The sequence below is a fragment of the Ursus maritimus genome, unplaced genomic scaffold, assembly GCF_017311325.1.
Source record: "Ursus maritimus isolate PB19 unplaced genomic scaffold, ASM1731132v1 scaffold_3, whole genome shotgun sequence".
Lineage (NCBI taxonomy): Eukaryota > Metazoa > Chordata > Mammalia > Carnivora > Ursidae > Ursus > Ursus maritimus.
The window spans coordinates 57,988,112-58,014,516 of NW_024425563.1; the positions used below are offsets into that span (position 1 = coordinate 57,988,112).

The 26,405-nt window shown below is 34.9% G+C and overlaps 1 protein-coding gene across 1 annotated transcript in view; it reads left to right on the top strand.

Annotated features, from left to right (window-relative positions):
* Positions 1 to 26,405, top strand: part of AGMO (alkylglycerol monooxygenase) — a 370,563-nt gene that overhangs the window by 145,119 nt on the left and 199,039 nt on the right. Inside the window, exons 4-5 of the mRNA XM_008686354.1 lie at positions 4,144 to 4,247; positions 17,073 to 17,168. Of these exons, the coding sequence (XP_008684576.1) occupies positions 4,144 to 4,247; positions 17,073 to 17,168 (200 nt within the window). The remainder of the gene's footprint in view (positions 1 to 4,143; positions 4,248 to 17,072; positions 17,169 to 26,405) is intronic.

Here is a 26,405-nt window from a genome sequence, read left to right on the forward strand (position 1 = left end):
ATGTTCTTCAACTACTGAATGAATAAAAACAAAACAAGAAGTCTGAAGTGACCATAAAAATGGAATACTACTCAACAAGAAAAACGAAGAAACTACTGTTAAATACAGCAAAATGGAGAAATCTGTAATGCATTATGCTAAGTGAAAGAGACCAGACTCAGAAGGCTAAATACTATGTAATTCATTTATACAACATTCTCAAAAAGGTAAAACTTATAGGAAAGAATCCAAATCAGTGGATGGAAGAAACTGGGAGAATGAGACCAAGGGGAATTGACTACGATATTATCTACTTTGTAATACAGTAGTGGCTTATCTCACAGTCTCTGTGGGTCTGGAATCTGGGCACAGCTTAGCTTCTGGCTCCAGATCTTTCATGAGGCTGTAGTTAAGCAGTTAAGCTGCCTACTCACTGCAGTCTTATATGAAGGGTCAGCTGGGGGTAGATCTGCATTCCTTGTGGAGTTTGAGCTACGGTGTTTAGTTCCTCACTGGGTAGCTTGAGGCCTCTCCTACTTCCTTGCCATGTAGGCTTTTCCAAAAGGCAATTCACAAAATGGCGGCAGACTTTCCTCAGACAGAGCATTTGAAAGTATGAGAGAGAGCACCCGAGACATAAGCTTCTATCTTTTTACAACCTAATATCAGAAGTGACATCCCATCACCTTTGCCAAAATTATATTCATTAGAAGGGAATTATTAAATCCAGCCCACAATCAAGGGGAGGGATTATACAAGAGATGAACATCCTACAAGGGCACGAATCTTTGGGGGCCATCTTAGAAGCTTCTTCCATAGGCAGTCCTCTGGATCCCAGTGATTCATTTTTCTCCTACTTCACAACACCCTCGCCTCTCCCAAGATCCCAAGAGTTTCATCCCATTACATTATCAGTTCAAAGTCCGGAATCTCATCATCTGATCAGGGAGCCATGTTAAGAGTCTACTTGCCACAACCACAAAGTGCAATGAGGAATTTTTTGGGTTGATCAAAACTGTCCTGTATCTTGATTGTGATTACACGGCTGTATTTGTTTGGTAAAAACTCATATTACCAAGTACATAAAGGGATGGATTTCACTGTATGTAAGTCATACTTCAATGTAAAAAAAAAAAATAGAAAAAGTTAACAAACTAAAAAATATAACACACACACAAACACACACATTACATTAAATTTTGGCCTAATTGAATGATTGGTCAATGTATTAATAAAATTTATTTATACAAATCTTTATTTTAACACTGGAAAACAGCATAACTATTTCAAACTATATCGTTGAAAAGCCATAATAACATACCAAATGCTTATATAATCAGTAATTCTCTTGTAGGAAAATAAAATTGTTACAGACTACAGTTTGTAATTACATTAGTTCTCTGATAGATGTTTATTCTTAAAATACCATTTTTTTCCTCTTTGATATATGTTTTTATTCCTTAGAACAAATAAGTCAAATATTAGGGGGAATGAACATACTTATAAATGCACTGTTAATTTTTCATTTTGTTTGCAAAAGAACAATTGGAACAATTTTCTATAAAATGCATTTTTATAACCACTTTGAAAATGATTTACTTCAAGTAAGGTGTATAAACTGTGGGAAAAAATCATATTTTTTCTTGTTTTTCCTAGTTCCAGTAAGTGACAGAGGTAAGGCAGTAGGATCCAGTTACCGTACCCTGTTTATACAGCTGTACCTCATTGAACGAAGGCTTGTGTTACACACAGTTTGTGATAGGAAGTAAAAGCTTTTAAAACAACTCAAGAGATAGCTCTTTAACCTGCACCTTTGTGGATTCTTTGTTCCACCATTTAGCTTCTGTGGAAGTTATAGGAAGTAATTTAAATATATGTTTTTACTCTCTAATTGGACCTCATCTGATTAGCTCATCCCCTTCTGAACTCATAACATGGATGCATTATGACGAGTTTTTAAAGCAAATCCCAAAAAGTCCAACGGAATGGACAATAATTTTTTTTTGTAATGAAGTTTATAAGTAATAGGTTCTGAAATGTTTAATAATGGGTATGTTTTAAAGAGAAATGGCGTTTGGATTATTTCAGGGTTTCACTCTGTAAGGAGTTTTAAAAGACTTAAGAGATTCATCAAATTTATTACTTCTTAATAAACTGTCATGCAATAGTGCCACAGATTTCTTGGTTTATCTCTTATTTGTAGCTATATAAACTAGCCAATAAATCAGAGATTAAGGTTCTAGGTTATTTCAAGGATTATACCTGGGAAGTTAGAGATCATTATGGTCAAGTACTTTTCATTTGTATAAGAGCAATTTCCTTAATTGCTTGGGTAAAAATATGGGGTTATTACCAGGAATGATTGAAATGTCAACCAATCAGGATCTAAGTTACATATAAACTTACGGCTTATGAAAATACTTGCCCCCCCTTGAAAATAATAAAAAAAATAATAAAAAAAATAATAATGACTTCTGATGGGGCCTCTATTCATAATTCTGTTCATAATCTTTCCATTTTCACAGTATTAAGTCCTTCTTATATCTGAGCTATCATTTATTTACCAAAATTATTTTGCAGATTTTGTTTGGTAACTCCCTACATAGATTGTCCAGAAAGCTTTCATTTCCTAAATGAATGGCAGAGAAGTCACCCAGGGAGTTAGTTAGTTAGTTAGTTAGTTAGTTAGTTTATTTATTTATTCATTTTTATTTCATTTTATTTTACCTATTTCTATTTAAATTTACATATTTATATACTTTTATCTCCATGATTTTCATAAAACCTTCTAGCAAATTAGTCTTCCATGTGCTAGGTATTTTAACTACTAGTATATGGCAACTGTAATAACCAGGGCACCTGGGTGGCTCAGTTGTTAAGCACCTGACTCTTGATTTCGGTTCAAGTCATGATCTTAGGGTCTTTAGATAAAGCCCCTAGTTAGGCTTCATGCTGGATGTGGAGGCTGCTTAAGATTCTTTCTCTCCCTTTTCCTCTGCCAGTCCCCTATTCTCCCTCCCCCAGGTCATGTGCACCTGTGTCCATGCTCTTTCTCTCTCTACAGAAAACAAAACAAAACAAAAATAAAAAACACCAATAACCCACACAATATTTCCACACTTAGGGTCACTGTTCGGTCCCTGTGCAGGCAAGACTAAAAGATTTAATTTCTAATCTCTACTGGCATGGATACAGTGATCATACTACACAGTTAATTCTGTCTCCTGTATTTGTAGCAAAGAACACAATTACAGCTAGTTTAGCTGTACTTTCTTTTAACTGAATAGACTGTAGTGTGGTATCTGTAATTCTGGTAAGAAAAAAATATTCACAGAATGAAAAATGTGGGCTTGTTCTATCTACTTAGGAGGTCATTATAGTGGCATATTGTAGAAAAAACAAACAACTGTCCCTTTGGGATGTAAATGAATTGCAAGGCAGTTTTGGGCCATCCGCATAATACTCGAAAATAAACAAGTTACATTTCCTTTTTTATTATAAGGATGAACAGCAATTATGTGGGAGAATTTTAGAAATGGTAGTGTTTTGGTAAGGTACAGAAAGAGCTGTATGCATTAGCTAATCTATTTCTGTAAATAAAAATGAAATGTTGAGTCTTAGAACCAAATATTACTCTACTTTGCCTTTTATTCCAATAGACAGATTTTGAAACTTCTTAAAAAGCCATCAGGAAGGAATTTTATGTAATATTTCATTCCAAAATTTATGTACCAATTTCTCCCATCACATTATTCTTCTTTAATTATAAATATGTTACCACATACTGAAAAATCATCACTATCCATTGACTGTATTGTTACAACATTGACAGTTAGCTTTTATGATTTGTCATATTATAATAATACATTAGCAAGTATAAATTTTGGAAGTAATTTTAGCTTGCTGGAGGCATTTAATTATATTATATATGCTATACATACTTATTTGCTATGTTTCAGTTTTCTTATTTGTTTGTAATTTATATCCTCTCTGTTTCCAAAAGTCATTTGAAGCAGCTTCTTTTAATTATAATTATATTGGCTAGGTTTTTCAGAGATGTTCCAGATTTTTCTTCTTCACTTAACAAGAGCAGCGTACATAAGTGAAAATGGAAGTTGCTTTGTTCTTATTCTCATGGCTCATTTCAAATTATGTGTTTTGCAGAGGTTAATATCATGTGGGCTGGACACCAAACCCACCACAGTTCTGAAGACTATAACTTATCCACAGCACTGAGACAATCTGTTTTGCAAATATATACTTCCTGGGTAAGTTGTATAAAATTGGATAAATGTGATAATATAATACATTTTTTAAAGTCTCACTTGTTTCTATTTCCTTCAAGTCAACTAAAGAAAGTATTTTACTAAAAGGCTTTTTTCTCCTTTTATAAGGCAAGACATATGAAGCAAGTAATGTTTTGTAATGGTAGTATTTTATTTGATAAAACAAAACAAAGCAAAACAACAAAAAATAACCTTGAGGTATAAAATAAGGTGAGAGTTTGGCTGTCTATTTTTTTTAATTTACTATAACTAATAAGAGTGATGTGTAGACAATGTGTCTCAGTTCAAATATATAAAAATATTTCATTTGAAACTTTTAAAAGCAGTTTTTAAAAATTCGACTCCCATTTCTGCATGCCCAAGTGAAATCTACTTAAATTCTGTGCTTTTCATTTACATATTAGAGCAGTTAATATGATGCTCAACAAAAATTTTGGCTCTAAAATATTTTTACATAAGGAAATGAGCAGACTAATGAAAACCAGAAATAGCCTCTAGTTTGAAGCTTCTTCTGATTCACTGGGCAAACCTGGCCCACTTAGTAATAACCTTCATTTGTGATTGTCACTCCTTAGATCTCAGTAGCTATCCAAACTACACTGCTAAGAGGCATTTTTTTAAAAAGATTATTTGACAGAGAGGCAACGAAAGAGGGAACACAAGCAGGGGGAGTGGGAGAGGGAGAAGCAGGCTTCCCGCTGAGCAGGGAGCCCGATGCGGGGCTTGATCCCAGAACTCTGGGATCATGACCTGAGCCGAAGGCAGATGCTTAATGACTGAGCCACCCAGGTGCCCCTAAGAGGCATGTTGAGCTAGAAAGTCAGAGTTATCAGGGCATCTGGCTGGCTCAGTCCATAGAGCATCTGACTCTTGATTTGGGGGTCATGTGTTTGAGCACTCATTGGGTGTAGAGATTACTTTAAAAGAAAAAGAAAGTTATTGATGTGTAAGTGCTACCAACTATAAATTATAATGATCTAACATTAGTATGATTCTTTATAGTTTACAAGGCACTTTTAGATATCATTTATTGAATACTTTCTGTGTGCCAGATAATCTTCTAAGATCACTTTATGCATTAACTTATTTGATCTTCATGGCAACTTTAAGACACTTTAAAATGATGGAACTGAGTTTATAGTTCAGTCACAAAACTAATAAAGGGAGGAGTTTAATTTGAACTCATTCAACCTGGCTGCAGGGTCTTGGATCTTATCCTCCACACTAAATACTCTTGTATTTGTCTCTGCATTGTTTTTCACTTACATTACTATGTTAGATCAAGTGTTACTATTATCAGGGAACCGAAGATCAGTGAGGTTAATTACACAGTTAGAAAGTGACAAAACCCCATATTTGAAGCCAGGTGTCTCATAACCTATAAAAATACATATACTTGCAGGTGTTGTAACCTAAACAACAGCATAGGCAAAACCAATCTATAAGCCAGTGATGGTATAAATACATTTGTTAAAAGAGATATAAAAAGAAATCCAACCCTCCACCCCCCATGCTACACACGCATGTTACAGCTTGTGTTAATTTCCTAGGGCTGCCATGACGAAGTATCACAAACTGGATAGCTTAGAACAACAGAATTGTGTTGTCTCATAGTTCTGGAGGCCAGAAGTCTGAAATCAAGGTGTCATCAGGGCCATGGTCCCCCTTGAAGACTCTAAGGAAGGAACTGTTCTAGTCCCGTCTATGAAATTTTTAGTTTCTGATAGTTCCTTGGCTTTTAGGAACATAATGCCAGTCTTCACATGGTGATCTCCTTGTGTCTATGTTCAGATTTCTGTTTTTTATATGTAAGGGCATCAGTCATTTTGGATTAGGCCCACCCTACTCCATTATGAGCACATCTTAACTAATCACATCTGTAAGGACTCTGTTTCCAAATAAGGTCACATTCAGAGGTATTAGGGAACAGGATTTCAACACACAAATTTGGGGGGGCACAATTCAATCCATTACATGATCTAAGAAACATAGGTGGAAAAGAAAGAATTTATATTATATGTTCCATCTTCTTATAGCTTATACTGGAACTCTGGATGATTCAATGTGAAGAAAATACTATCTCTCTTACAGTTGTCTAGCTCAAGACTAGTCTAGAGCTCTAGTGAATAAAGGGAACGGGCCCCTGATGGAAGGGAGGTATACTGACTATCCTCCCTTCTTAAGAAATAGTTTCATTAATACAAACTTTTATTATCCTGTAGAAAACAGGCTTAAATATATGACCGATTAAAATAATAATCTCAAAAATCCTTATTCTCTCCTGAGTTATAAAGATAACTTTGCACAAAGATAACTCAAGCCTCCAGAGCTTACATTTTGGGGGAGAAATCCTCCAAGAAAAGATAGAGCTGTGTTTGGAGTTGTTCCAGGAAAATCAAATGCAGTGAGTGAACTGGCTGTCTGAGGAATTATCAAACAAAAATTTTTGTCAGAGCATCGTAGACTTCAGAACTAGAAGAAATCTGGGAGACAATATATTTAAATCATCCATTTTAAAAGCTACAAAATGAATCTCAGAGGGGCCTGCTACATCATACAGTATTGAACATTGCTGGTTGGAATTTGAGTCCAGACATGTCACTTCAAGTTTATGGTAGTCTTTATCCTGGTTTCATTTGTGCCGTTCCCCCTATTAAGTCAATGCACTCAATGTTACAGATTAGTGAAAACCTAAGTAAAATGCAGGTTCACACCTATTTATTGCCAGTATAAATCCCTTTTATAACCTCATATCATCTTGCCAACAACACAAAATATGCTGAATAAGGAAATGAGCATTGGGAATTCATCAGAAGCTGCTAATTTGGGGTAGGAGAAGGAGCAGGCAGATTTGCAGTGTGGGAAATGAAAGGTAGAGATTATGAATCAGCCTGGATTTTTGTCTAGCATTTGTAGGTCTGTTAGAAGATGGCATAGATGATTTAAGTGTCTGTGATGGTTGGTCTTTCTAGACATTAAAATAAAAGAAGTCATCAGGATTTCCTTTGAGTCTTTTTAAAGATTTTTTTCATTAGCACTGATAGGTAAGGTATATAACTTGGTAGTTAGTTAGGTAACAATATGTCTTAGAACAAATAATACATGTCTTTGAAGAGAAAATTAATTCATAAAATGAAAAGTATAATTAATCTCAGAGTGTTTTTCTTTGATATTACTATGAAAATTAGGGTGGCAGACCTGTCATTCTAAGTAGTTAAAGATAAGAATTAAGCTTTCAAGAATCTCTAACCATACTTTCTGCACTTTTTTTAAAGCCAGTTTTAATCTTAGCTTTAACATTACTTCTCCAAAAAGAACTGCAATGGATGGAGTACCATTTTAAGTGAGCTTTATTTAATGTATACTGAAATAGGTGGTTTTGCATGTTATTTCAGTCTTTTACTATCTTAATTGATATAATGACTTAAACTTGATAGTGTTTCCAAGTAATAAAGTGTGTCTAGATCTATGGATATTATGTTATATATAACAGTGTCAAGATTAACATTTCATTTCTTCCAGCTTTTTTCAGATAAAATACCTGAATGCTATAGTTTATATTCAAAGCATAGCTAGAGAAGTGCTAGAAAATAATAGAATGGGTTATGTCAGACGGTTACAGGATCCAACTTCAAGGAACTCCCAATGGCCAAAATCCGGAACAATTTGAACAACAAAATACATAACACAGTGTGGAGTTACAATCCAAAGCATAAAATAAACATCTTTGAAATCAGTCCATACTGATATAGATAAATGATTGAATAAATAAATGGGGACAAATATGTGGGAGATAACTTCCTTTAAAGAATTCCAAAAGAATTCCAGATAACATACATAGTTAATTCCTCACCCCCCAAAAATGGTGCTTAATGCCTCCCTTACCCCACCCTTTGATTGTAGACTGTACTGAGTAACTCCTGTCCAAAGAATAGAGAATGTATAAGGAATAATAACGATGTAATGGAACAGATGGTAACTACACTTGTGGAGAGCATAGCATAATGTATAAACTTGTCAAATCAGTAAGTTGTATACTTGAAACTAATGTAATGTTATGTGTCAGCTATATTCAGAAACAAACAAAACGAAAACAAAACACACACACACCAAAAGGAAAAAGAGACAAAGGGTGAGGTGGGGGTGGAAGGTAACTTTAGAATGGAGAAACCCAGCAAACACAATCTCAGATAAAGTTAACGTTAACAGGGGTATCTTGTTGATAGCATAGTCCCTTTGATAAGATGTTATAATAACGTCCTATTAAATGGCCCTTCACCCCAGGGTATTTATCACCAAAACCGATAGCCCAGAAAAGACATTTGTCAAACCTGAATTGATGGACATTCTACAAAGTACGTAACCTAGTACTCCTCAAAAGTATAAAATGAAACACAAGGGACATCTGAGAAATAGCCTCAGATCGAAGAGGCTATAAGATGTAAAGACTATGTAATAATGTGTTCTAGGTGATATCCTAAAACAGAAAAAAGAACATTAGGGGGGGAAAGAACTAGTGAAATCTAAATAAGGTGTGGAGTTTAGTGGAGTTTAGTTATGTACCAATTTGTTTCATAGTTGGGGCAATTCAGCACAATAAAATGTTAACAAGAGACACCGGGTGGAGAGTATGTAGCTACTCCATACTATCTTTGCAACACTTTTACAAATGTAAAACTATTATAAAAATATTTATTAAAAAATACAACTGCATTTACATACCTACTTTTTCCCAGAGCCACCGTGGATGATATAACAACTCTAGGAAACCAAAAACGAACCAAAGCCCCTTAGAACTAGCAGCAATAGTCATTGATTCCTGGGACGCCTGAAGCATCCTAGAGAACAATGATTCAGCCAGTACTATTTTATTTGTATAAAGATTTTATGTATGTATGTATGTATGTATTTATTGCAAGAGCACAAGCCGGGGGAGGAGCAGAGGGAGAGGAGATAGAAAATCCCAAGCAGACTCTGCACTGAGCATTGAGCCCCATGTGGGGCTCGATCCCACAACCCCGAGATCATGACCTGAGCCGAAACCAAGAGTCAGACACTCAACTGACTGAGCCACTCAGGTGCCCCCAGCCAGTACTATTTTAAATTGGTTCTAAAGTAACTCTTTATTTTTCCATTCTTAATCCCTCAACCCATCACCCACTGTTCCCTTTCCAGAATGCTGGCTCTGAACAAACTGAACTGCTCTATAGCTTTGAGAAAGGAATTTCGTAGACTCCCTACCACATGCAGAGGTAGTCAAAACCTGGTCCCACTTCCGTCCCCAGTCTCATCCTCCACAATCCCCTACTGTCACCTCATCTTCAGGTAACAATTTTCAGTTCTCAAAATCTACCATGTCATAATGTCTTGATATGTCATTGCACATCCAGTTGTATCTGCCAGGAAAATTATTGGTCCTTTACCCCTGATTGTTATATCCTTCAAGACTCAGTTCATTCCTCTCTACAGATGCTTTCTAACTTTGCCTAGGTTGCTTTTTTTTTTTTTTTTTGGTCCCATAAAATCCTTCCATATCTCTATTATAGTATTTGTTATTTGCAGTATTGCTTTTCATGCCAACCTGTAAACTTTAAAAGGTATTTTTCACTGATATATCTAAAGTGCCTGATGCAGTCAGTGCTTAACAAAGGTATGGTACATAAATGAAAGAAATTTTAAAAAGTTTTATGGATGTCATCTATTTGACATTATGGGTGTCAAACATTCTGCTACATTAACTAGGCTAAGTCCAGTGTGTGAAATAATTTAAATCTGTCATTTGAGTATTTATTATTTAAAATATCTCCAAAAATTAGAGCATAGGTGAGTAACTTATTTACCTTTCTGAATAAAATATATTTTAGCATATTTGTTTCATATATGAAGCTATAGAATGAGAAAGAGTAAGCTCTACATTTAATGAGCTGAGTATTTCTCTTAAAAGCTAGTGAATTAATGATAAATGCACTTAGTTTAAATGACTAGGTTAGTTAATTTATTTTTAGCTCTGTAGTATATCTCAATCCTTAAAATTTTGTTTTTTAGGTTAGTGTTATAATCAATATTATAAGAATTTGTAAAATATGTTTACAGTATATTAGCAATCTAAAAAGAGGTAAGTTTTATCCACCATCAGAAGAAAGAAATATAGTTATAACATCGATTTATGAAAGCTTTTTTTACCACAAGTTAGAGAACCTGTAAATATATGGTAATATTATTTTTGAGCATAATAATTTAAAAATACATACTGATTACATTTAAGAAACATGAGGGAACAATTTGCCAGAAATAAGGAAGTCTGAATCCCAGATAGCTCAGTTATTAACTAGCTTTGCCACTCTGAATCACTTGATTATTGTTTGCATCTCAGTGATTTTGTACATGAAATGGGGGTATTTAATATTTGCTCTGCCTTCTTCTCTTGTTATTTTGAAAATTATCTTAAATGATTAATGTGGAAATTCTTTGAACTATATCAAGTATAACTCACGTGTATAATATTGTTTTTATATTACATATAAGACTGCAGAGGAACATTTATTGAAATCTCGAATCTTCTATTACATCGTACTTTCTGCCAAACTACATAAGCAAATACCATTTTTCAGTATGTGGAAGTTGAAATTACATAAAGACAAATGTGAACAAATAAAGACACAAAAACTAACAACTTTGATGTACTGCAGTCAAATACACTGGGGATAAAATTCTCATAACTCTTATGTCATACATGGAAAGTGTGCCCTGAGACCCCCATGCAGTAAAGAAACAAAGCATCTCTCAGGACTTTGCCTCAGAACTCCAAGGCGTCCCTTGCCACCCTCAACCACCATTCAAAGACAGCATATAAGACAAAGTTCATGTCCACATATTAAATAAATGAAGCCCTTAGCTTGTTTGTATCTTGACAGGTTTGAGCCTTGATTCTAGCATGCATCAAGAAAATGGAATTATTCTGTAGTGTACCAAAGTCAATTTAAAATTTGGTAAAAATAAAATTATTCTCTGATATTTGATGTTTCATTTTTACAGAAATTTGATAGTCATTTGTAGTTTTTATGATGAAGGATAAATAAGAAGACTCATAATGAATAGCCCTATTGCTACTTGAGGAAAATGTAAAACCAGCTAAAATATCCAACTCTCTTTACATGTAGTTGTTCCTACTTTGAGACGTGCATCCATTCTTTTTTTTTTTTTTTCCATATACAGTCTTGATTGGCAGAGCTGGTCATGGTGGCAAAGGTTAGGCATATAAAGAGAAATAGGACATGTCCTCTGTTCTTAAGGTGCTTGCTTTCCTTGGTGGGATTCCAGTACATCGACGGCCATTATAAATACAAGTTGTTAAGATTTTAGAGAGAAGTGTCTGCTTTGGGAACCCATGGTGGGTGCAGAGGGACATCACAGAAGAAATGCCTGAGCCCAATCTGTAAGAATAATACAATTTTGCCAAAAATGAGGCTGTAAATGGAATATTATGTAGAAGGAGCATGTCTTTGAAAACAAAAAATTCTGAAAAAAAAAGTATAATAAACTTAGGAAATTGCAAGTGAAGTGTATGGGATGTGTATTAGTTTCCCAGAGCTGCCATAACAAAGTACCAAAGACTGGGTCTTAGAAATTTATTGCCTTATAGTTCTGGAGGCTAGAAATCTGATATCAAGGTATTGGCAGGGTTGGTTCCTTCTGAAGGCTGTGAGGAAGTATCTGTTCCATGCCTCTCTTCTAACTTCTGGTGGTTTGCTGGCGATTTTTGGTGTTCCTTGGCTTGTAGATGCATCACACCAATTTCTGCCTTCATCTTCACATGTCATTCTTCCTGTGTGCCTGTTTGCCTCTGTATCCAAATTTCCCCCATTTATATGTAAACCTATCATTTTGGATTAGAGCCCACCCTAATTGACTCATTTTACTTTGATTACCTTCATAAAAAATCTGTTTCCGAATAAGGTCACATTCTGAGGTACTGGGGAATAAGGCCTCACATATCTTCTGGGGAAACACAATTCAACACATGAAGTTTGAGTATGGCTAGAATATAGGATGTATAAGAAGGTGGAATGGGCAAAGGGGAAAATGGATAAAAGCATAGAAGTGGGAACAGAAAGATGGGCCTAGATTAGTTAAAATAAGGACTTCCTTAGTAGAAACACAAGCACTTATTCCGAACATACAATTTAAATAGTTGTGTTTTAAAGATAGAGATAATTGCACTCTGTGTGCAGTCATAAGATTTGGTTCTGTGTCATGATAGATTATGTAGATTTTAAGGATGTGGGACAGTATACTTGATTATTCAATCTTTAGTTCCTCAATTATGAAGGAATTGTTTTTCTCTAAAGTAGCATTATAAAAATAAAATTTATAAAATGTATAAAAATAAAAAAATCTTAGAAGTGCAGATATTAGTAAAGTTTAACTACTTTGTTAAAATAAGGTAGATATGAATCCTGGAGCTCAGTTTTATTTTCCCATTTCATTCAAAGTAATTAGACACCTAACTTGAACCTGTTTGCTTTGTAGCTTACTTGTGGACGGCTCTCCTTGCTCGACCCCTGCTTTTCCTCCCAGTTTGTCATGGCTGACAGCTTTTTTTCCTACCTCATCCAACCGGAAGTGCATAATTTCTTTGACTCTGGAAAACAGTCCACCTCTTTCTGTTGCATCTACCCTGAAATCCCCAAGCTGTGCTTGAATCCGGTCACCCACCTACTTCATTCCCATACCCAGCTTGCTGAGCTCCACAGATTCCCTGTAGTAGCACCAGCTGGCAGCTTGTTGCCCCTCCATGTATGGCTTGTAGACGGAGCTGAGGGGTCAGTGCTGCTCACCAAGCCATCCTCCCTACCTGGGAGAAGACCTTCCAGAATTCTGCAGTCTCCTCAGGGGCTCTTCTCCACTCATGCTCCTTGCTTTCAGCCAATGAACATATCTAAAACTTCACAGAGAATGCAAGTTTTTCTGGTTTTTCCTCTCTCTACTTTCCTTACAAATACGTTCATTAAGATTTGTGAAGTCACAAGTGCACACACTTTCTTGTCTCTAGTTTTATAGAAAATGTTTACCCCTTTTCCGAAGGTCTTATCCTTAAATTGGTGACATTGTTCCCGTCTTAGTTCCTGTCTTGGACTTTTTCTGACCAGCTACTCTTGACATGTTCCCCTCTTCCTCTGAAGTGGCTCTTTCTGAATACACCAAAAATATATTCGTATCTCTCACATTAAAAAAACAAAACAAAACATGAAATCTTCTCCCCCATCCATATGTTCTATTGAAGGAAAACCCCCAACTCTCTCCTTCCTTATTCTTACAGAAAGAGAAGTGAGTAATCCCTACCTCTATGTCACCACCTCTTTTGAGTGATTCTTAAACTTAGGTCTGGATTTCAGGCCTACTGCTCCACTCATCCAAACCTACAAATCTGGGTCATTTTTCAATTCAATTGATATTTGCACAACATACTTGCTTACTCACAGCTTCCATGGATATACCTCGAGGACTCCAACATAGCATTCCCTAGGTTGAACCTTATAAACCTCTTCTGTCTGCTGTCTTGGCAAACAGTATCACCCAACATAAAAGCCTACAGATCTGGGTGTCTTCTGATCCTCCTCTGCCCCTCTCATGTCCTCTGTTTAGGTAGTTACCAAAGCCTTAGATCCATCCCTTGCATGTTTTCTCTCCCTTTATCCCCATGGCTACTGCTGTGCTTAAATGTGTGCGATTTTTCACTGGGCTCGTGAAATAGACTTCAAACCTATTTTTACATTTCTCACAAGCTTTAAAAAAATTTTACCTGCTCTCTCACAGCCTGGGTTAAATCTAGTCCCCTTAGAATGGCATCAAAACCTCCTGGTTTTGACCAAAGTCTAAATTACCTTTTGTTTTTGTTTTTGTTTGGCTGTGATGAGTCATAGACTCACCAGAGACTCTCTGATGAAAGCTATAGATGGTTTCTTCAGAAAATTACATATGCCTCCATGCACAAAAGCTGTTGTGATGTTGAAGGGGTTCACAGTCTCCCTCAGATCTGTCCGTGAATGCCATAGTCCATACCAATCTCTTGGCACACTCTCCAACACTTTCGGGAAGGTTGAGATACTTACAGTTCGCTTAATGTCCTGCTTGATGATCACCTGTACACAACCCCTGGCTGCTCCATTCACTTGATGAGCAGAATAAAACCCACTCATACTCTACCCATTAGCCTAAGGTCACCTCTAGACCTATCCTCATTCTCTTTTCACACATACAGGTCTGGGTTATTTTTCTCCTTTGTGAACCAGTTATGTATGACTTCTATTAAAAGGTAACAAAATAACCTAGGGTAGACAGTCAAATTTGAAGCTAAAGAGCCTTGGAATCAGAATGACATGAGTTGAATGCATGGCAGAAATGGATATATTTGGTAAGCAGTGTAATGTCCCCTGACCCAGGTACTGAGAGTTTAACTTTGCGGAAGGAGAAATTCTTCTCCCAAAGTAGTACCATTTCTGGCTTTATGATAGAACTGACACTTATATTGGTTTTAAAAACTACAGAGAATTTGGAAATGTGAAGATGTGAGGTATAGAAGATGAGTGAGGATTTTCAGAACTGAACGTTTACTAAGCTGCTTTCCATTTTAGAAATTAGAAACTTGGTTGTATCATTAGATCTTTTATAGTACTATATTAATCACAAGAATTTAACTTTCACGTAGTTCATGTGACCTATTCCCTAACCTATATCTTTATTTCTTACTATAAGTTTCCTTTTTTGAAATTCATGCTGAGCTAATTTTTTCCAGTTTTCTGCTAATTATATTTACTGATTTGTAAGATTTGAGACATTGGTTTATCAAACCCTTTTTATAAAAGGAAATCTAATCCTATGGGAAACTCATTAAGGAAGTATTCAATGGGCTAATACCCTTGTGATTCACATTAGTATAGTAAAGGCTCTGAGAAGTTCTGAGAAGAAATTTCACTTGGTAAAGTTACTACTTCACAACTTAGTTGAGCATAGAACCCCCTTTTCCATAACAGCTGCTTTTGAAAGGACTATTTTCCACACTTTGGGGAATTGTAATGAAATATAAATATTCATCTGGTATGCACTCTCTTTCCAAATAAAACTTATTACACATCCAAGATAAGTCATTTTACATTTTTATTCACATCTCAAAGATTCCAAAATACTCCTTAACTTAAAATGTTTTTATCATAGGCTATATGTATGTTTCAAATATTTTTTATTAACCTGTTATAAGAGAGCTATTTGAATATATTTTAAAAAATCAACATAAGGGCACCTGGATGGCTCAGTCAGGTAAACAGCAGACTCTTGATTTCGACTCAGGTCATGATTTCAGGGTGATGAGATCTAGCCTGGCATCAGGCTCCACTCTCAGTGGGGAGTCTGCTTCTCTCTCTGTTCTCCCTCCCGCCCCCCACCTTGCTCTCTTTCTCTAAAATAAATAAATAAATCTTTTAAAAAATTCAAAATAGTATCACAGATCTTTTGGAACCAGAAGGATGGCTAAGTTTCAAATGGTTTTCTCCTTCACCACTCGTTTGAGAAAACTAAAGCCTAGAGAAGTTTAAGAACTTTGTGAACATCATGGAGAGATTCTGTAGTAGAACCAAGACTTAAAATGGATGTTTTGAAAAAGAGCCCAGTATTCTTTTGTTGCTCACTAATCCAATCCATTGCTGAATATATAAATATTCATTTATTAATAATAAAAGTGATCCTGCTTGTGATGACAGTTGAGATTTTTCATGACTTAAGGTTCAAAACAAAAACTAGAAGAGTTTATGTAAATGTCCAATTTCAAATGCATCATCACAACTAAACATACTTGAAATGATATTGACCTGAGAACAAAAGCTTTAACAGTAATTTAGAAATAAAATTTAATATTCAGGAGAAATGTTTTTAAAAGAGCTAGTCCTTTGGAAATATTAACTCTATAAAATCCAAAGTGTAAAATGGAGGAAAGATTCCTTTTATTCTTATTTGTTTGTTTAGTGTTTCATTTAATGAAATGTTTTCTTACAACATGAAATCACTCTTGAAGATCAAAGTCATTAGGAAAGCACAGCAGATTGTGCTTATTAGTTGATTCTAACCAGTTCTGCGGTTTAAGCATAAGTTGTTTTTCCAAGGCAGAGGCATTTCCGTCTGTTAGGAAATACGGACCTTTAAAATTTGTTTCCACTATGGCATTGTAGCATAGCTTCTTCCTTACTAACTTTGAGAAATTAGGACATATCGTGCTCTACCACATAAAAGCATATTTAAAAGAGAAAATGTATTCTGTCCTCTTGTTATATTCTTATACGAAGTTACTTTTTTAAATTATAATTTCATTTTATCACTAAGCATGCCAGGTCATAATACAGTTTTGGGGAGCTATCAAGGTATAAAGGCACATGCTCCTTTCTTTTTTTTTTTTTTTTTTTAACTTAAAGTGAGTATTTGTGTGTATAAGAAAAACCTGTTTACTTCCAGGAAACACATCTAACCTTTTCAAGATTAAGGAAATAACACACCATGTATGCTATTTTAATTAGACAATATTAAATGTGAACTAAAAGTCTGGTCGACTTAGCCCCAACATGTCTGTAATTTTATCACCATGTGGAAAATTAATGTTGCAAAGTCAAATGTGGCAATAAAATATACAGAATAGGGTGTATTTGCTAAAGAATAAGGTGTGTTCAATGAAGTTTATACTCATAATGTTGAACCATTAGTAAAAGTGTATTTTATGTTGAGAATTAATATGTGTAAATTTTAAAATTTTTAATTTTTTAGATATTCTACTCTCCCCTGGCCCTCTTCATACCACCTTCAGTATATGCTGTTCATCTTCAGTTCAATCTTCTCTACCAGTTTTGGATCCACACAGAGGTAACTTTTTTTTTTTTTTCTTCTAAGTTTTATACCTAAATAGCTAGCCTGAAGCAATGTCCTGGAAATCCACTAGCAGCTGATTTATTGTGTAAGAAAAATCTTTGTCTGCCTTCTTTAAGGAGAAACATCTGTTCATTTTTATTCCTTTTTATTGAATATATATTGCAAAGTTTATAAGAAGCAATGAGGCCAGTTGGTCTCAATTAAATAAAACAATTTTTGAACTATTAAGTGCCAAAACATTCTAATACTATATTCAATACAATATCTTCCTGTAATACAGTTATTAAATGTTGTTTACTAAGAGATGTTGAAATTCATTTCAAATTAAAGATTATAAATTTATATATATATATAAGTTTTTATATATTTATAAATATATGTAATTTTATTTATTTAGTATAAATGTTATTTAAAATAATTATTTTATACTATAATTTACTATATAATAATAAACAATATTTATGTGTCAATACTGATACATTTTAATGTACATATTTATACATATACACACATAAATATATCAATCAGTGGGAACTCCTTGAAAAAAGTTTAATGCTTAAAAGAAATTGTGAAAATATCATTTGATTGGAAATCTTGCTTCAATTTTAGAGTTTAGGTTTTATTTAGAGTGTTCAATTTGTTTAGGTTTTTTTCCCCAGAAAAGTGAGCAAATATAATTTCTTGGGTTTTCTGTGCTATCTCAAATTGTCAGATTCGAATGTTTGCAGATAGATCATTAAGTAACTGATCGTTTTATGAACTATTGTACTATTCTGGTTGTTAAATACCAAAAATCACAGACCCAGAAGAATTTTTACTTATACACATGAGAACCTCTCAAAGCATTTGGCATTTGTTGGAAGCCTTTTGAAGTTCCGTAGGAAACACGTTGACAGGTGTTGCAGCTGGTTGAACAATACCGCAAATCACAGCTGCATTCGATACCAAAGCTTGATACAACAAAGTGCATTATTTCATTAATCTGCAGTATTTCATGCTACTGCTCTACTTGGAATAAAGAGACTGTTACTATGACTTTGGACATATGTGGCATTATTTGAAGACCTGTGGTGAAACAGCATTGCATTTTATGGCAGTTGACATACATCAAGCAGTCAATAGGACAACCATCTGAAAGAGTTGTTGAGGCCAATTCTGACTGTAGAGGTCAAAGACCAAATTTGTTTAAATCAGTAGAGGAAAGCTTTCTGATGATTTACATGGAGGGGTTAAAGGAGAATTACATTTTTATAGCAGCTCTGCTACAGGTCAAACCACGTGTTGGGTCAGGTATTAGTTTGGACACAGAACAATGGTGCCTAAGTAACTTCTGCCTTTTCCTGTGCCCCTCTGAGAGGTCTATGAGCTTGAGTTTCATTGCAGTATGTAAAGGGGCAGTGGGGGAAAGCCAGTGGTGAGACATTTCTTTTAAGCTCAGGACCTCCACGTGGCTTCATTTCCAAACTCAAAAGCAACACATTACAACCTTTCACTTGTGTTGTACTTTATATTTTTGAAAGTACTGTATCATGTATAATTACTACAGTTGAGCTGCACAGGAAGCAAGAACACACTTTCTGCAATTGAGGTTTGGCTTTTGAAATTTTAAATTCTATTACTAGGTGTGAATACATTTATAATTTTTTTTACAGCTGTGCATTTAATTGCATTTATTATTATAGACAGCAAACTACCACTTGTTTAACAGAATCATACAGGAAGCGGAACCAAGGGATTTGTAATAGCGGCTGTTTCTGGAGAGAGGAGCAAGTGAAATCGAGAACTGGAGTAGGGAGAGGACTTAACTTTAAAAAAATATATATTATTGCCGTGGTTTTTCAAAGTTTAGTACAAGAAACCATACTCCTTTCACAGAAACACTACGTCAGCCATGGTACACATGCAAATGGTGGCCAAAGAGTCCTGAACAGTCCTGAATGGAGGTTTGATTCTTTCAATTGTTTCATGGCTACTGACATCCGTGAAATCAGTTTTCACTCTGGGGGGGATTTGGCCTTAAGGAGGTACTGATTTTCTCAGCATGAAGACGGGTTCATTCACGTCAGTCAGGTTAGGATAAGAGAAAGTAAAAAAACACAACAAAGCAAAACAGTAACAACATGTTTTGAAAACTAAAGAGTATATAATGAAATTTTCTGTTTACTTTTGGATTACTTTGATGAAGACACAGCAGTGTCCATTCCCTTTCTCTTCTGAAAGTTACAAAAACCTTCTGCTATAAACTGTACTCTGTTGTTTAATTTTTGCCTCTGTTCTTGTTTATTGTTCATTCATCCAAAGTGTCTGCAGCATATAGTGATGCCCTTTTCTTCTGAGTTTACTAAAGGCGACTAGAAAAACTTATTATTTAATACATGTTTTAAAGTTAAGAGCTGTGAAATGTCATTTTTTTTTGAGATTTTAGATGATATTTGGGTATTAGTTGATTCACACAGTACAATAGTAATGGTGACATCTAGTACCTTATCATTATCTATTACCTTTGATTTGCTGTCATTGTTCACGTACATATCAGTCGACGCTTGTGCAAAGAAATATAAAAGAGAAATAATTCTTTGGTATCGAAGATTTGAACCCATATGATTCAAGGATTTTATAGTGCTGAACTGAAGCCCCTAAATGGAATATGATGCATTACAAACAAAACGAGCAATCTTTTTGTGTGCTAATGTGGACAGATATCTAAAAAAATAACAGTGTATAGTGTATGCTAATATTTATATTAAGAAAAGGGAAACAACTGTATGTTTTAAATGTTCACGGATGCACAAAATGTTTCTAGAAGTACAGATAGGTAGCCAAATCTTTTCCCAGGAGAGAGATGTTTGAGATGACTTAGGGAGAAGGATTAGAATGAGATATTAACATTAATTTTACCCATCCTAATGTGGGCAAGGAGCTCTCTCTTTGTGGTAATATTTCCCTAATAATTGATGATGTTGTGCAGCGTTCCATGTACTTATTGGGCATTGATGTATTTGCTTTGATAAACTGCCTGTTCAAGCTTTTATCTATTTTTTGTTGAGTTGTTTGCCCAAGTGACTTGGAATTCTTTATAGATTCTGGATATAAATCACTGTCAGATATATGTATTTCAATTATATTTCCCCATCCTGTAGAATGCTTTTTCATTTTCTTTTTTATTACTTTTGAAAAAAATATTGAATTTTGAAGTTTAATTTATCTTTTTCTGATGGTTAGTTTAGGTGGGGGTTTTTTGTTTGTTTTTTGTATTTTCTCTAAGAACTCTGATTATCATTTTTATGAATACCCACGTAATATTGCACCATTTAAGAGTAGAAACTTTCTTTCAGCCATTAGATTACGTGAGTCCTTTGTTGAAAAGAAATTGACCATATGTGGTCGGCTCTGATTTTAGACCTTTATTCTCTTCCATTGATTTGTTTCCTCTTATAACAATCCCTCACTTTATTGATATTATAGCTTAATATGATGACTTGTTTGTACAGTTGATACAATAATTTGTTTAAAAATCCTCCAGGACTTCCTTATGGACAATTGTGTAGTTTTGAATAGATAGTTTTCTTTCTTTCTTTCCTTTATTTATGCCATATATTTCCCTCTCTCTCTCCCTCTCTCTCTCTCTCTTTCTTTCTGCCTCATTGCTTATAGTTCACAGATAGTATATTTTAGGTCAAATTTTGAAACAAGCAAACCTGTCCATTTTTCCTTAAATACTGTATCTACACCTTTCTCTCTCTCTCTCTCTCTCTCTCCTCTCTTTGGACTCAAAATACCTGTTTATTAGACTCTTTGATATTGATTCATATCACAGTAATGCTGTTTATTTTTTTTAATTTCACTTCCTTGTTTAGATTGGTTAATTTCTATTAATTTGTTTTCAGGTTTAATTACCTTTTCACCTGCTCTCTCTAATGTACTTTTAAGCCCATTCAGTGGATTTCTCACATCAGATATTGTGCCTTAAATTTTCAAATTTCCATTTTTATTTATAAATAGTTTTTGCTTTTCTGCTAAAATTATCTGTCACTCATTATGACTGTCTTTTCCTTTAAGTCTCAATCTTAAGAATTATTTTAAAATTCTCATCTGCTAATTCCAACATCTGAGTCATGTACAAGTCTACTTCAGTTGACTCATTTTTCTTGGTATGGATCACATTTTCCTTCTCTACGTGTCTAGTAAATTATTATTATTATTATTGTTGTTGTGTTCTTGTTATATGCCAATCTCCATGACACATTTGTTGTAGGGATTTTAGATTCTGTTATATTCCTCTGACCTTTTCTTATTTTTATTGTAGGAGGCAGTGAAATAATTAGCTAATTATCCTGCATTTCTGGAGGCTTTGATAGGACCTGGGACTTTTAGTATGGTCTTTAGTCCTGGGGCATATTCATTATCCTTGGTGGTCTTTAATTGGTGGCCTTTAATCTTAGGGCAAGAACTATACTTTTTTTTTTTTTTTTTAAGATTTTGTTTATTTTTTGAGAGAGAAACAAAGAGAACACAAGCAGAGGGAGAAAGAGGGAGAAGCAGACTCCCTGCTGAGCACAGAGCCCGAGTCAGGGCTCAAGGTGGGGCTCACTGCCACCAGGGCTGGATTGGGGGGGGGGGGGCTCAATCCCAGGATCCCGATGTCTCCACCTAAGCCAAAGTCAGATGCTTTAACTGACTGAGCCATCCAGGTGTCCCATATCTTCTTTGTTTTTTAATGAAATGCCTGTAGTATTTACAAAGCCACTTTAACTTAGTGGGATTTGCATTCTACTTTTTCTCTTAGGAGCACCAGGCAGCGGTTGAGATCTTTGTCAGCAATTTTCTAGCTTTACCTACCTAGTTTTTCAGCAAGTTCCTTAGTGCCTCTTCGTATGCATGAGTATTTGTATGAATGTTTAAGAGTCAGCCAAGACTCTTACTTCAAGAGTCAGGAGATTCATTTGAGGATATTGTGGCTTCTCCCTCTGTGGGTCCTTTCTTTATTGGAAAGAAACCTTTCAGTTTCCACTGACTCGTACAGTCTCAGATTTTGATTTCTGATCCTAGCTCAGTGAGACTGGCAGTTCCACTTTCAGCTCTTCCCACTCCCACCCCCTTCTTGCAATGAGGACATGCCCTTAGGGCGTCCTTCGATTAGAATCCTACAGAGCCAACTATATCCGCCAAGCACAAACACTACCATCAGAGCTCTAGTTGACAAGGTATGAGGAAAACAAATTCTTCTCATCAGCAACACTATGCTCATACAACTGTTCCAATCAGATCTTTTCTCTGGGGATATATATATATATGACACACCTATAGAGTAAGCATCAATAGAAATTAGAAGATAGAACTGCAGGAATGCAATGTGCAAAATTAGAAAGCGTAAGAGATAGTAGTGGAATTATGAAGCTACGGAACTGAAGAGACAATAAGAACTGGAAGTTTACAGAAATGAGGAGCTACAGAAAAGAATAGGAAAACGTAACTTTATAGCAGCAAAAACAATAGAGTGGTAGCAGCATGGGCAGAGATTTAGATCTCATTTCTTCATACAACTAATAGAGTGGTTTGCTTATGCCCCTTTTGTAGCCAACATTATGATTTTCATGGAAGTCTAGCAGTATTTATCTGTTTTTCAAAGTCTTGTGGACTCTACCAAGACCCAGTCTTGTGTAAAAATGTAGTTTTAAGTATGTTTATCTGTTTCATCCTATTATTTCATTAAACCATTATGTATAAAATATATAGTATTTGTAACATGAATTTTAAGCCGTGATTGCAGACAAACACGTTTAGTTTATCTCAGATTTCTGTAGCTGTTATTTTGTTCTTTGTGTACATGGGAAATGTATTAGAATTATTAAGCTAGTTGACAAAGCTTTTTCATTAACAAATTAATATTTATTTTGCATAAAGATGACACTTGGGGAGATAATTATTGAATATTTCACATACTATAATTATTAAAACTAAAATATGAATATTATAACACGTGTTATTCATCTCAAGTGCTTTTTTAAAAACATAATAAAAGTGGGGCTCCTGGGTGCTCAGTCAATTAAGCGTCTGCCTTTGGCTCAGGTCATGATCTCGGGGTCCTGGAATGGAACCCCAGGCTAGGCTCCTTGCTCAGCGGGAAGCCTGCTTCTCCCTCTTCCTCTCCCTCTGCCCTGTCCCCAAGCTTGTACTCTCTTGCTATCTCAAATAAATAAATAAATAAATAAATAAATAAATAAATAAATAAATAAAAGTAGGGGCACGTGGCTGGCTCAGTCCATAGAACATGGGACTCTTGATCTCAGGCTTGTGAATTCCTGCCCCATATTGGGTGTAGAGTTTATTTACAAAAGAAAAAGAAAAGAAAAGTAAGTAATATTTTGCATGATGTAAACTGTGTTTTCCTTTTGTGGCCTCAGGGATTACATTGCCTGGGCTCAAGTCCTGACTTCATTTATTACTATTACTATGACCTTGGGCAGTTTACTTTACCTTGCTGTGCCTTAGTTTCTTCTTATATAAAATAAAGATATTAACAATACATAGTATTGATTATTAAAAAAGATAGTTCATATTCTAATCTATAGATTAGATGTTTGTAGTACTATTGTTATTGTTCTTATCTTTTCTGCAATCTAGATATCTATTTTATTGTATGTCACTAACAATTCCTAGCCATCCTTATGATTATTCATGTATATTTTATAACTTATAATTTTGATGCAGTCCATATTTTGGTTAGTATGAATTATTAATATGAATAAATGTAGTTGGATTTTAGACTTAAGAAAATAATGCACAAATTTACTTTAGAAAAATGTGTATCTTTATGAGTTTGAGATTCTGATCATGAAATGCATTGTTCAGGGTTTTTTGTCATAATCTTTTTTTTCTAATCCAGGAACTAATCAATGTAGAAAATTATGAAATTTGCCAAATTCAATATATCTTTTTTTTTAAGATGTTATTTATTTATTTGACAGAGAGGCAGCGAGAGAGGGAACACAAGCAGGGGGAGTGGGAGAGGGAGAAGCAGGCTTCCCGCCGAGCAGGGAGCCTGATGAGGAGCTGGATCCCAGGACCCTGGGATCATGCCCTGAGCCGAAGGCAGACACTTAATGACTGAGCCACCCAAGTGCCCCTCAAAATATCTTTTTAAATATTTTAATTATTATATCCCACAGACATCCATTGAGTGTCTATGTCATTCGTAGTCTTGCATGTAATACCAGGGACAAAAAAAATTAAAGACTGGAACAATGAGACAATATTCTGGATGAAGGAAAAGTAGCTCAAAAGATATTTAAAAATGACTGAATTTTAGAAGACTAAACAGTTACAGTTATCCCAAGCCACAGATTCTCAGTTACTGATATTTGTCATTGGTCTGATATGTCCCAAGGAAAAACTCGAAGAGATGACATTTCTGTTAATTTGTCTCTTATTTATTTCATTTTGTATGTCATTTACTTATCCAGAACTCACTTTTTCAGGAAGTATTTTAAGCGTTTTAACAAATACTGTCTCATTAAATATTCATAGCAAGTCTATAGAATAGATAATACTATTTCCTCAAGTTAAGTATACTAAGTAACTTGTCCTGCATCATAGGACTGGTAAGTGTCAAAGCTGGGCTTTGTACCAAGTAGTCAGGCTCTAGATTCCTTGTTCTCATCCATTTCTGATCTTAATGTTATAATAGCCACCATATATTAAACATCCAGTATATGCTAACCAAAAAATTTTCATTTAATTCCTGTAAAGTAATTTGAATCACTAAAGGTCAATTAAACTTTTATAGTTTGTAAAGAATGAATATAAGTTCAAATAACCTCAGTTAATGAGGCTTTATTTTAAGGCTACATGTAGAAGTACATTCAACGGGAAGCTATCCCAGAAATTTAATAGACAATTTCAGGAAACTGGAACTTTTATATTCGCCAACTTTGTGAGCAAACACTATCCTTTTTAAAGCTAAGAATATTGAGATTCTGCAGTTTATATAAGGTAACACAATTGGCTTCAGAGCTTATGTTTTGGCCATTACCTACTTATCACCCTTCCTCTTCAAACAATATATTTGGTTATATCTCAGTGAGGTTATACCTCACCATGATGGGAGGTAACAGGGTTCATAAATAACCCATATGGCACAGTGAAAAAAGATCAAAGCTGTTGGTTAGTTAAGACAGAACTTTGTTGTAATCGTGCCTGGGCCAAATTACTGTGTGACCTTTATACACATCTACTTGTCCCTCTTAAAATTTAATCTATCTTCAGAGTTTGGTCCTACTGAAAGTCCTTTGGTGATGTTCAGTTGCTTGACGAGCAAAATCTAAATTGCTTTAATTTTATGTTTCTCATAGATTTCAAATAGATTTCCTGTGTATATCCTATTACTTTACATTCTGTGCAATTCAGTCAAAGTTGACTATTTTTCATTTCCCAAATACATCTGCTATATAATAGTTACTGTTTAACTTCTTTCATATTTTCTACATTTTGCTGTTCTATATGTTCTTTAAGGCCCAATTCAAATTTGTTCTTCATAAAGTGTCTCTTCTATTAAGAGTAAGTAAGCTCAGACCACTGACACCACAGTGTCAGTCACTGCTAAGTATTTCATAAGATTTGCTTATTTAGGGGTGCCTGGGTGGCTTAGTTGGTGAAGTGTCTGCTTTTGGTTCAGGTCATGATCTCAGGGTTCTGGGATGGAGCCCCACGTGGGGCTCCCTGCTCAGCTGGGACCCTGCTTCTCCCTCTCCGTCTGCCTCTCCCCTCTGCTTGTGCATGCTCTCTCTCTCAAATAAATAAAAAAAAATGTTTAAAAATAAGATTTGCTTATTTAATCATCGTACAATCCTATTTCCCCATTCAAAGAGATGAAATTGAAATATGTAGAGATTAAATAACTTGCCTAATGTAGCTAATTAGTAGTAGATATGTAATTCAAAACCTGGTAAACTATTTTCTCCTTTCCTCCTCTGAAATCTGGTATCACTGATTTTACATTTCTTAGAGATGACCTAGATTACTTGGAACAACGCCAATATATGTCTGTTTCCCTGGCATAATTGTTAATAGCTCATCCTTTCACTCTTTTAAAGTATTATACACTCGTTTTCCTCCTAAACAGTTCTTTGATCTTTTTTAATCTTTCCATTCTATTACCTCACCTTAGCTTATGCTCCTTCAATCCAGTACAAAGATGGTTATGATAGAATTTTATTCTTTGCTTTTCCTACA